The following is a 13,459-nucleotide window of genomic DNA, read 5'->3' as shown; positions in this document are numbered from 1 at the left end:
CCGGGTTTTGCGCATGGCGTTATATGGCTTGAGGACTTGATCCGAGAGATCAACTCCTCCCATATACCGATTGTAGGCGACGATACAATCGGGCTTGAGGACCGTTGCCGCGGTACCTCGCACAGGGACTGGGGTGATGCCGTTACCGTGGATTGTGGACAGCATAAGGACATCCCTCTTGTCCTTATACCTGACCAGCAACAGGTTTCCACTGGTAAGTGCACGGGTCTCACCCCTGGGGATAGGTACCTGGAGGGGGTAGGCAGGGAGGCCGCGTTGATTTTTCCGCACGGTCCCACAAGCGAACGTGGATCTGGCGGCAAGGGACCTGAACAAGGGAATGCTGGTATAAAAGTTGTCCACGTACAAGTGGTAACCCTTATCCAGCAGTGGGTACATAAGGTCCCACACGAGTTTCCCGGTAACACCCAGAGTGGGGGGACATTCTGGGGGTTGAATCCGGGAATCTCGCCCCTCGTACACACGAAATTTGTAAGTGTACCCTGAGGTACTCTCACAAATTTTGTATAGCTTCACGCCATACCTCGCCCGCTTTGTGGGAATATATTGGCGGAAACTGAGTCTCCCCTTGAACGCAACGAGAGACTCATCAACCGCGACCTCCCTTCCAGGTACGTAGGCCTGCTGAAATGTGGCCCCAAAGTGATCGATGACCGGCCGTATCTTGTACAGCCGGTCATAGGCAGGATCACTTCGGGGGGGACATGCTGCATTATCGGAATAATGCAGACATTTCCGGATGGCCTCAAACCGGGGACGTGTCATGACCATACTGTACAGTGGGGTCTGGTATAGGACGTCCCCACTCCAGTATTGCCTGACACTGGGTTTTTGGACTAGACCCATATGCAGCACGAGGCCCCAAAATGTCCTCATCTCGGCTGCACTGACCGGCGTCCAGCCACCGGGTCTAGCCAAAAATGAGCCTGGGTTTTGAGCGACGAACTGTTGGGCGTACAGATTCGTCTGCTCCACCATCAGATTCACCAGTGGGTTACTGAAAAAAAAACTAAAATAGTCTATTTCAGTAAACCCCACTGTGGGAATCTGGATTCCAGGATTGCCAGCAAAATCCGGAATCTCAGGCTCAAAGTCCACTGGGGGACACCAGCTAAGTTCATCGGCAGGGGGCTCCGGTGGACTTATTTGGTGGGCCGGGAAACCAGTACGAACCCCAGGGCGGCTCGTACTGGGGTGGGCCACAGGATCCCTAGCATGTGGGGCCCCTGGCTCCGCCTGGCGGCGTCTCCGCCGCCTTGGTGGCTCATCGTCATCAGATGATGATGAGGAGGATGCGGATGATAAAAGGAACGTAAGGTCATCCTCATCCTCACTGGGGCTCTCAGAGTCGGAGGCAATCTGGGCGTATGCCTCCTCGGCCGAGAACATCCGGCGGGCCATGGGTGTGTGTGCGTGTATGTGTGCGTGTGTGGAAACCTTTATTATATGTGCGTGTGTGTGGGGGCAACGGGTGTTCGCGTACTAAAAAAGGCAAAAAAAGAAAGGGCAAGTGTTAGGAAAAAAAAAGTTCAAACTTGCTGATCAGCGGTACAACGCTGATCAGCGGTCGGTGGGGTGGTGGGGCGGGCGATGCGCTAACACTGGACGGACGCTAAAAAGTGCCGGCCAGTCAGCGCACGCAGAAAAAAAAAGTGGTGGTAAGGGGGCTGGTGGTCAGGGGAGGGGGGGGGGGGCTGGTGGGGGGGGGTTGGTGGTGGGGAAGGGGGGTGGGGTGGGGGTCTGGTGGTGGGGGGGGTCTGGTGGGGGGGGGGCAAGTGGCAGGGGGGGATCTGGGGTCTGGATGGATCAAAGAAAGTTTGAAATAAAAGTTTTTTTTTTTTTCTAACTAACTTTTCCCTTCTTTCCCTGCCTAACGGTGCCTCTCCCTCACTGACCCTAACCTACCTGGGTGGCGATGGGTGCAGGAGGGTGATGGATGCCGATTGTGGGGACACAGGAGCTCGTTCTGGACGGTGCTGCACGGTCAGGGTGCTGGACAGGAAGAGGAGGGGAGAGAGGAGCGCAGGAAGTTTGAATCTCGCGCCTCTCTCCCCTGCTCCAATCAGCACCCTGGACAGCGGCGTTCAGCACCAGGGCCAGCACCGCCTCTCCAAATCCTCGGACTGCGATAGGTGGTGTAAAATTACGCCACCGATCGCAGTCTTTTTCCGGTTCATCGGGTCACAGGACACCCGAATGGACCGGAAACGCAGAAAACCGCAGGTCTGAATTGACCTGCGGTTTTCTGCGATCGTCGATGCGGGGGGGTCAAATGACCCCCCCCTGCATTGTTACGGGATGCCGGCTGAATGATTTCAGCCGAAATCCCGTTCCGATTAACCCCTGGGGCGCCGGAATGCCGATTTCAAGTTAGGACGTACCGGTACGCCCTGAGTCCTTAAGGACTCGGGAAATAGGGCGTACCGATACGCCCTGCGTCCTTAAGGGGTTAATAAAGTGGTATGGTATGGATAGAGAACCAATTATATGCATATTAGGGGGAATGAATCATCTGTCTTTAGCTGGCTCTTCCAAAGGGTGTAATGAAGTGTATGCTTTTTTGGGTGCCTTCCCTCCCTTTGTGGGTCGTTGGGGTGGGTTGGGTAGACTTTTAAAAATTCTTCTTGAAGTATTGGTTTATTATATATATTTATTCCTTCTGTCCGGGGACGGACACCGGATATGCCGTTGTTTTCTAATTTATTATTAATAAAAATAAAACTTTCCATAAATCTTTAGTGCTACAGGAAATGTTTGATGGAGGTGATTGATGTCAATTGGGGATCTAAAGGTTATTAAAATCAAGGGTTCACTTGCTTTTTCTTTCTGTACTGTGGATGTTTACTTAGTGTGCTCAATAAAATACATGAATGGTACAACTGTTTGTGTGCTATAAGTTTAGTTAGATTATGCTTGTCTATAATTGTGAAAATTGCATTAGTAATCAAAGCAGAAATCCATGTAATTCCGATGGCTTCACTTTTTCTTACAACTGTACATATTCTTGCTTGTCAATAATTGAATAAGGATATAAACTCACATTCTAGCTCTATCCGAATAAAATCCTTAATTCCGAGGTTTTCCAAGAATAGTCCAGATGGTGATGCAGTTTTAAAGAAAAAAGACACGTCTGCACTAAATTCACCATCAAAGGTAGGGAAATGCAGGTAAGATGATAACGTGTTAAATGAAGCTGCATTCCAAAATCTTCCTAGGCAAAAAAAAAGAGAACACAGAAGACTGAAGAATGGTGCACATTATGGTGTCATTAGAGAAGAAACATGAATATGAGTATTGCTATTTAATGTATTGTCTTCATTGTGTGGCTCCAGTCATTAGTCCCTGTATAAATTATAATATAGTATTTCATTAAACTGCAGAGCCCACAGTTTCCGAATACATGTACCACGTACATAGACTGTGGCTACCATGTAATTTAATCATTGTTCCTGCAGATCTAGTGTGGTAAATGTTAGATTCTTTCCACTCTGAAAGGTTAATAAATATACAAGCATGCTTTGTAAACTGCATAATTATAATATTAGTAAAGGTGATGGAGCTGTAACATTTAAGGAGCAATGTGGCTTCTTCATTAAGAGGTTTGATGGAGGTCCTGGCACTTGGAAGGGCATTACCCCTAGTTGGGAAAATAGGAACACTTGATGTCCTTTGATCCTGCAAATTCATTACATTGTAAAATATCCCCTATTTGGCATCCCATGTCCAGTACCAAAAAATGTTAATATACCATATTATAATATAAAAGTGTCTCTTGTGTGTTTTTTTTTTAAGTCCGACCAACTGTTAATTATGACTTTATCCAAGTCAGATTGAGGCGTAAATTCATTATCACTCACAAATGTAGGCCTCTCAGATAATTTTGTGTGCTACCCTCTGTATTGGTGTAATAATCACGTATATGTTGGCTTGAATATAAACTGACACCGTGTGGAGATAGAAGTTAAGGGAAACTTGTTCACATTTTCTGCGGACAGCACACATACCCATTGATTTAAATGTGTCTGTTCACATTTCAGTATTTTTTTACTGACTGTGGGTCAGCAAAAACATCACGGGGAGATGCACTACTTTAATCCGTGATGCGGACCAAGCACGCCCATTGAAGTCTATGGGTTAGTGAAAATCACTGACACACATCTGTATTGTTTCTGTGTTGCATCCGTTTTTCACTGAAGACTAATAAAAGATTCTTTGGAAATTAATTTTAAGCTGAACGTCATTGAATTACGGATGACACACTGATGGTAAAAACGGACACATGGACAAAGCATGGATCTTTCACGGACATCTTCACGGATGAAACATGTATGTTTTTCCACGGACGTGACACTGACATGGAAATGTGATCGAGGCCTTAGTCCTAAACTCATTAACACAGATAATTTGATGCAGTACTCTGACCCTGTGTATTGCTGCACTGATCAGTTATCACCTATGTGCTGGTTTAATTAAATTGAACAAGTCCCAGAAAAAAAATAACCCCTTAGTGACCAGCCTGTTTTGGACCTTACTGATCTAGCATTTTTCTTCCTTTTTTTATCGTCGCCTTCCAAGAGCTATAACTTTTTTTTATTTTACTGTCTATGTAGCTGTATGATGGCTTTTTTTGTGTGGTTTTTAATGGTGCCATTTTGGGGTACATATAATTTTCTGATTGACTTTTATTAACTCTTTCTGGGACAATACTGCTGCTGAGTTTTTAAGTTATACATTTTGTGGCTTTAATTTTTCAGCATAAATAAATGGTATCATTTTGCTGTAAATATCACTTTTTGATCAATTGTTATTGAGTTTTTTGTGGCGAATAAGAAAAAATAAGCAATTCTTGTATTTTTTTACTGCATTCACTGTTGGAGATAATTTACACAATATTTCTGCAATGTGAGTCGTTATGGACGCAGCAACAATGGAATAAAATAGCATATTTTTTTAATGGAATGTTTTTATTTAATAAATGTTCTTTTTCCTTTTTTAACCACTTAATAGTCTCAGAAGACTATAACTGTTCACCTTTTGATTACCGTATATACTCGAGTATAAGCCGACCCGAGTATAAGCCGAGCCCCTAATTTTACCCCAAAAAAATGGGAAAAATTATTTACTCGAGTATAAGACTAGGGTGGGAAATGCAGCTATAATGCAGAGTGTATGTGTATATAATGCACACACTCTACATTATATACACACATCTGCAAGAGGGTGACTCCCTGTATTTAATGCAGAGTGTATGCATTATATACACACACACTCTGCATTAAATACAGGGAGCCATCCACAGATCTCCCCCCTAAACAGTGCCATCCACAGATCTCCCCCCTAAACAGTGCCATCCACAGATCCCCCCTAAACAGTGCCATCCACAGATCCCCCCCTCCCCTAAACAGTGCCATGATGGCACTGTTTAGGGGAGGGGGTATCTGTGGATGGCACTGTAGGGGGATCTGTGGATGGCACTGCCATCCACAGATCCCCCTACAGTGCCATCCACAGATCCCCCTACAGTGCCATCCACAGATCTCCCTACAGTGCCATCCACAGATCCCCCTACAGTGCCATCCACAGATCCCCCTACAGTGCCATCCACAGATCCCCCTACAGTGCCATCCACAGATCCCCCTACAGTGCCATCCACAGATCCCCCTACAGTGCCATCCACAGATCTCCCTACAGTGCCATCCACAGATCCCCCTACAGTGCCATCCACAGATCTCCCTACAGTGCCATCCACAGATCCCCCTACAGTGCCATCCACAGATCCCCCTCCCCGACGCTCACAGCAGTATATATAAGTAACCATTAACTGTGGATATCTTACTTTGTACTTTGTCTTTGCTCCGGTAATACAGGCAGTGCGGGGAGCGGCGCTCACTCACTGATGTCACGCGCCTTCTCCCACTAGGCGGCGCAGGCGCGTGACGTCAGTGAGTGAGCGCCGCCCCCCGCACTGCCTGTATTACCGGAGCTAAGACCTAGACTCGAGTATAAGACGAGGAGGCTTTTTGAGCACAAAAATATGTGCCAAAAAACTCATCTTATACTCGAGTATATACGGTACTTCTAAAATACAATGCGCAATTCCTATAGGGGACCCTTGCAGCGCTTAGACCGTTCCACCGTGAAAACTTGGCAGGCAGCCTAAGACCCTCTAGTGACCAACGTAAAAAGATGTATGGGTGGTCACTAAGGGGTTCCATTTCAACCATTTGGAGATACAATAAATGGGAACTGATGATTGAGGCCTGACACTTAATATTATGTTATCAATCACAGAAAAATTGCTGCACTATCCTGTGCATTGCTGTACTGATCACCTATATGCTGGTTTAGTTAAACTGAACAAATCTCAGAAAATAATAAATAAATTCAACCGGTTGAAATTGACATTTTTTTTTTCTGGGATTCGTTCAATAAACAGAAACAAATCATTGAGGCCTAACACAATATCACGTTATCACTTATAGGTAAATTGCTGCACTACCCTGTGTATTGCTGTACTATTCACCTATTTGCTGGTTTAATTAAATTGAACAAGTCCCAGAAAAAAAATACAACTGTGTGGGAATTAGAGATGAGCGAATCGAAGCGGACGAAGTGGAATTCGTTCCGAACTTCAGGAAAAATTCAATTCGCACCGAATGCGAATTTCCTTGTGCTTCGTGGAAACAAATCAAATTTTTTCCTAACATGGCAGCTGCACGTGTGAGGACATGGAGAAAAAGAAAAAATATATTTGCCGCTCTGCGTTGCAGTAATCTGTAGTAAAGGCTTTTGTGGGGTGTTTTAGCAGAAAACGTAAAAATTTATTTGCCGCTCTGTGGTTCAGTTATTTCTTTTAAAGCCTTTTGTGATGTGTATTAGCGTAAAAAGAAAAAATACATTTGCCGCTCTGCGGTGCAGTAATCTGTAGTAAAGGCTTTTGTCGGGTATTTTAGCGGAAAAATAAATATACAACAACAACCTCAGTTATTGATAACTGTGTCTCATCCTCATCATGAACCTCTTGAGACACTAATTGCAGTTAACTTATTGGCAACTGTGTCTCATCATCATCATCCACCTTGTGAAACACTAATTGCCGTTCCCCACCGTCATCTTCTTCTGACTGTGGCTGTTCCAGAGTTTGGGAATCAGGGCACAAGATCTCTTCATGTCCCTCTTAAAGCGGGCTTGGCGAGAGGCCAAATTAAGGAATGGCGATAAAAACAACTCCTCGGAATATCCGAGTGTGTGATCACTTGTTTGCCAAGACTTTCCATGGTGGGTGGAAGGAGTATCAGGGTGAGGATTCTGTTGAGCAGACTCTTGGCTACTGATACTGGACTTTGTGGAAGACAGGTTGGTGCTTAACCGACTGGAAGCATTATCTGCTGCAATCCAACCCACCACCTGGTCGCACTGGTGTGACTTTGAGAGTGGTGTCCTGCGCCCTTCAAACTGGGACATGAAGCTAGGTATCGTGGATGAGTGTGTTTCTTGTGCTCTGGCAGTAGGAACAGTTTCACCGTCCCTAGGGCCATGGCCTCTGCGTGCACCATCAGCAGCACGGACACTTCCACGTCCCTTACTGCTTGCCTTGTGCATATTAAATGGGATATATGCTTGCAAGTATGTCACACGTGCAGTAGCGCAGGTTTTGCAAGTGTATGCGCAAATAAAGTAAACAGAATGTCACAGATATTTATAGGATGCTCATACGTTAAACAGGAGGTATGGCGCAAGTAATGTCGCTGTCACTACCGCTTTACAAATAGTGGACAGATGGCTCACTTTGGTTAACCACGCCTGGTGCTCAGGTTCAAAAAGAAACACCCATAGTTCTGAGTAAAAAATTTTTCTGAAAGATGGAACCGGCACTCAAAACAGTTGGTACTCACGTGGGAATAGAGTATCTAAAATTTATTACACTTCATAAACATGTATACATGTAAGTATAAAATCTGTTAAAAATACATACATAAAAAACAACAATAAAAAACAATATATAGGAACCGCATGAATATCGCTACGTTCACATAGGTGTGGATGTGTCACACTCGGAGTTCGCTGTATCAAACAAACTGCATCCGTATCCTCCCTGTGGGGATGACTCGTTGGATCACAGTTGTTCTGGTAGAGCGATTTCTCCTATTTGGTCTATATAATTACCGCCTTCATACACTAAATCGTCAATGCATATATTCCTATGCGTCGTGTATTGTTTCTAGTCTACAATGCCTGGACAAGATGGTATCTAAATATTATACGTATTTCTCTTTGAGCAATGTTCAGATTGTCCATCCAGTTCAACTTACTCAGGTATCTAGGCACGTCATATCTATGATTCCAGCTACTGCGGCTGTCTTTATCCCACGTTTAGAGGACTTTGTATCTTTATATCTTGAGATTATGGTCTCTATACAGTCCCAATATAATTGTATCCAGATTATCTCTCTACTCACTGTGTATCCGGATAGTTCACTTCGTTCGGCAAGCGGGAGTTTCTGCTGTGGTGTCCCACAGATCAGCTGGTCTCCGCTCCGGCGATGTCAGTTCCGGGTTTGCCGAAGTTTCGCCTTACTTCTCGCGAGAGTCCTGTTACGGATATTTGCTTGCGTGAGTAGCATAACACTTCTTTGGTAATAAGTTTTCGTATATTAGTACATGGCCATGTTCAATCGAGATTGCTTGTCACACAGGTATTCCGCCCAGACGCGTTTCGAGAGCACTTGTCTCTTCCTCAGTGGGTAACCTGTGTGTTGTGTGGTCTCGATTTTATATCCTCCTCATTATTGTTTAATTAATTGCACTGGTTGTGCAAAACTTGGGGATTATGATGTGGTATTCTGGCCCTATTTCCTATTGGTCTTTTCGTTTCTCACGTAGATTCTTCATGCGATTTTTCGTCATAGATTTTTCGTCATATAGTTCTTCACCATGCGGTTTTGTGATTTCTTTGTGCGATTTTTCATCATGCAATTTTTCATCATAGAATTCTTTATCATGCAGTTTTACATCGTAATGCCATATATCCTTCTATTAATGTGTATGGGCAGGCCTCTCTCTAACATAATAACATAATATAATATGCAAAATTTCAAACATAACAATTTCTGGACATAAAAGATTTCTTGAAAAATTTTTTAGAACGAATATTCCGGAAAAAAATTCCTTCTTCTCGAAATAGTCTCGAAAATATTCCCTCGAAAAAAACCTCGAATAGAAAAGCATTTTTCAAACATTAAAGGATTCAATATCTAATTTTTCTAAATATAATTGGTGTGATTTTGCAGATCTCTCTATAATCATATATTGGGGGAATTTTTACAGATGTTTGTGTACATCCCAAATCCATTTGCATCTTCCCCCACCTATCCAGAGGATGTGTTTGATGTTTTTATTCAGTTCTCTCTGATATTAATGAGTTCTCTTGCATGCGTTTTTCATGCGTTTTATTTCTATAGTTGCGTTTTTTTCAAGGGATGTGCAAAATGGCCTTATATATCTTCTATATGGAGGGTTTCCTACAGGCTCTTTGCGATTTCCAGTTATGTAGAGATTTCCCATAATTGGCCCATTTTTCTATTTATATGAATTCCTACCTAATAGGGGTATAGTTTTCATATCACATGGATGGATTGCTGTGATATTTATAAATATTATTCTCTTTTAATTTTTTTTGTTCATGTGACATTTATCAGCCTAAGTTCTACACCCATCATCTTCATATAAACTGTGCAGGTTGTTTTAAAATTTTGTAATGCATACAAATGCTGCCTGTTCTCTTGATTATACCTCATCCATCCAACCTATCAGTGTAGATCAACATCATTTTATTGTAGTCAGTACTTCAATTGAAACCGAAAATCTCTAGGTCTGAATTCAGACCTGCAGGGAGAAGACTGCCAAAGTCATAAATTCTTCTTGATTCTGCTCGGGACATCCTCATAATGTGATTACCTCCTCTCCAGTGTGTGTCCACCTTCTCCAGGGCCACGAACAATATGCCCCTGAAATCACTATTGTGTGCCACCTTAAAATGTTTTGATAAGGAGTGGTTTTCATATCCTTTTTTGATGTTATTCAGTTGTTCTGTTATTCTTACTTTCAGGGGCCTCTTGGTTCTGCCAATATACTGTTGCTGGCAAGGGCACTGGACAAGGTACACCACACTGGAGGGATCACATGTTAGGCAGTCTTTGATGTCTAATGCAAACTGATTCTGGGTGGATTGGACCAGTTGTCTTCTTTGGGAATGACGTGTTCCTACACCCTAGACACCTCCCACATCTGTAGAATCCATTTATATTAAGCCATTTTTGAAAAGTAAGTGCCTCTTTTTTCTTGTGATTTTTAATTGACGGTGCAATTTTTATACCTAGGTTTGGTGATTTGGGGAATGTGATAAGAGGAAAAATGTGAAGTATGGGTCCAATGACCTTAACTCTTAATAAAAAGTGCCAGTGTTGATTTATAATGTGACGTACCTGTTTAAATTGTGCACTATATGGTAGGATTAACCCAAGTTCACCTTCCTTTGTTTTATCTTTGTGCGTGTGCGGCTGAAAAAAGGTTCGCTGTCACTACCGCCTACCGCTTAATAAAAAATTACACTGAATGAATGTCACTGATATTTAGGATGCGCACACGTTAAACAGGAGGTATAGCGCAAGTAATGTCGCTATAACCACCGCCTAATAAAAAATTACACTGAATGAATGTCACTGATATTTAGAATGCACACACGTTAAACAGGAGATATAGCGCAATCAATGTCGCTGTCACCTGCAGCTAATAAAAAATTACACTGAATTAATCTCACTGATATTTCGGATGCGCTAACGTTATACTGGAGATGTAGCGCAGGTAATGTCGCTGCCACCAGAAGCAAAAACATTAGACTGATTGTCACTGATATTTCGGATATGCAAACGTTATACAGGAGATGTAGCACAGGTAATGTAACTGTCCGCAGCGGACACCATCTACGGAAAAAGTACACTGGATGTCACAGATATTTTTATGCTGCGTACACGTTACACAGGAGATGTAGCACAGAAAATGTTGCTGTCACAAGCGGGGGAACAAAAATTACACTGAATGTCACTGATATTTCGGATGCGCTAAGGTTATACTGGAGATGTAGCGCAGGTAATGTCGCTGCCACCAGCAGCAAGAAAATTTGAATGAATGTCACTGATATTTCGGATATGCAAACGTTATGCAGGAGATGTAGTGCAGGTAATGTGACTGTCCGCAGCAGACACATTCTATGGATTAAGTACACTGGATGTCACGGATATTTTTAGGCTGCACACACGTTAGACAGGAGTGGTAGCGTAGATAATGTCGCTGTCTGCAGCGGCCAAACAATTGCAAGTTATTTAGTACAGGTTGCGCTAAAAATATATATAGCTGCCAGATACAGGTATAGGCCTTAAAAGAACTTTTGGGTGTCTAACAAGTTTTAGCAATTTAGTGCCAGTTGCACTAACAATATATATATCTGCCACACAAAATAGTCCTTAACAAGTATAAAAACTAAAAGATTGCTATTTCACTCCCTACACTATCTCTCCCTTCTGCTCTCCAGCTCTCCCTGACTAATACTGAGCCGAATATGTGTCATCGAGTGCTATATAGCACCCGATGACGCGTTCCGACCAGCCAATGACTGTAATGCCAAAAGCCAACATGGCTACAACATTACAGTGAATGGCAGTACTTACCTGTATGTTTATTGGCTGCGTAGCAGCCAACAAACATGCAGGGAGGAGCCTCGAGCACACGCAGTATTCGGCCGAACACCGCGATGTGCCAAGCCTCGCGATGCTCGAGCCGAACTAGTGTTCTGCCAAGAATGCTCGCCCAACACTAATATTAGCACAAAAATAAAAAAAACATTTGCTGTTCTGCAGTGCAGTTATTTCTTGTTAAGCCTTTTGTGACGTGCATTAGCGTAAAAAGAAAAAAATACATTTGCCGCTCTGCGGTGCAAATATTTCTTATTAAGCCTTTTGTGGCGTGTATTAGCACATAAAGAAAAAATTAATTTGCCGCTCTGCAGTGCAGTTATTTCTTGTTAAGCCTTTTGTGACGTGTATTAGCACAAAAAGAAAAAAATGCATTTGTCGCTCTGCGGGGCAGTTATTTTTTGTTAAGCCTTTTGTGACATGTATTAGCGCAAAAAGAAAAAAATACATTTGCCGCTCTGCGGTGCAGTAATTTTTTTTTAAGCCTTTTGTGACGTGTGTTAGCATAAAAAGTAAAAATATATTTGCCGCTTTGCGGTGCAGTAATCTGTGGTAAAGGCTTTTGTGGGGTGTTTTAGCGTAAAAATAAAAACATATATTTGCAGCTCTGCGGTGCAGTTATTTCTTGTTAAGCCTTTTGTGACGTGTATTAGCGTAAAAAGGAAAAATACATTTGCCACTCAGTGGTGCAGTTATTTCTTGTACAGCGTTTTGTGACGTGTTTTAGCTGAAAAAGAAAAAATACATTTGCCGCTTAGCGCTTCAGTTATTTCTTTTTAAGCCTTTTGTGACGTGTATTAGCACAAAAATAAAAAATATATTTGCTGCTCTGCGGTGCAGTTATCTATAGCGTAAAAAGAAAACATATATTTGCAGCTCTGCCGTACAGAAATTTCTTGTTAAGCCTTTTGTGACGTGTGATAGTGCAAAAATAAAAAATACATTTGCCGCTCTGTGGTGCAGTTATTTGTTGTTAAGCCTATTGTGACGTGTTTTAGCTAAAAAAGAAAAAAATACAAATATGCCGCTCAGCAGTGCAGTTATTTTATGTACAGCTTTTTGTGGCGTGTTGTAGCGGAAAAAGAAAAAACACATTTGCCGCTTAGCGGTTCAGTTATTTGTTGTTAAGCCTTTTGTGACGTGTATTAGCACAAAAAGAAAAATACATTTGCAGCTCTGCGGTGCAGATATTTCTTTTAAAGCCTTTTGTGATGTGTATTATCGTAAAAAGAAAAAATACATTTGCCACTCTGCGGTGCAGTAATCTGTAGTAAAGGCTTTTGTGGGGTGTTTTAGCAGAAAAAGAAAAAATATTATTACCGCTCAGCGGTGCATTTATCTGTAGTAAAGACTTTTGTGGGGTGTTTAATTTTAGTTTTTATTTATTTGATCTAACAGTATGTCAGGCAGAGAAGTGCCAGGCTCTGCACAGGGGAGTGGCAGAGGCCTTAATGCTTCTGGCGCAGGCACAGGTAGGTCGCAGCAGAGTAAGGGGTCGTGGAAGCAGGGGTCACTTCCAGAGGCCTGAGCTCCCAGTGTCAAATAGTGGTCGAGTAGTGACCAGCAACCCAGCGGTTCTTGAGTGGTTGACTCGATCTTTGAGTGACATCAGACACCCCCAGCCAAGAGTCAATGGGTTCATCAGACACAACCTTTAGTTGGCATGGTCCGGGAGCAGGCCCTGTGCC

At 42.9% G+C, this 13,459-nt stretch overlaps 1 protein-coding gene across 4 annotated transcripts in view; it reads right to left on the bottom strand.

Annotated features, from left to right (window-relative positions):
• Positions 1–13,459, bottom strand: part of LOC120989087 (contactin-associated protein-like 4) — a 434,442-nt gene that overhangs the window by 180,760 nt on the left and 240,223 nt on the right. For all 4 annotated transcript variants that reach the window (XM_040416967.1, XM_040416966.1, XM_040416969.1 and 1 more), the window contains one exon: positions 3,062–3,232. In XM_040416967.1, coding sequence (XP_040272901.1) covers positions 3,062–3,232 — 171 coding nt within the window. The remainder of the gene's footprint in view (positions 1–3,061; positions 3,233–13,459) is intronic.

The sequence above is a fragment of the Bufo bufo genome, chromosome 2, assembly GCF_905171765.1.
Source record: "Bufo bufo chromosome 2, aBufBuf1.1, whole genome shotgun sequence".
Lineage (NCBI taxonomy): Eukaryota > Metazoa > Chordata > Amphibia > Anura > Bufonidae > Bufo > Bufo bufo.
Note: the sequence above shows the minus strand (reverse complement) of the source record. Positions and strands in the feature narration are given on the sequence as shown.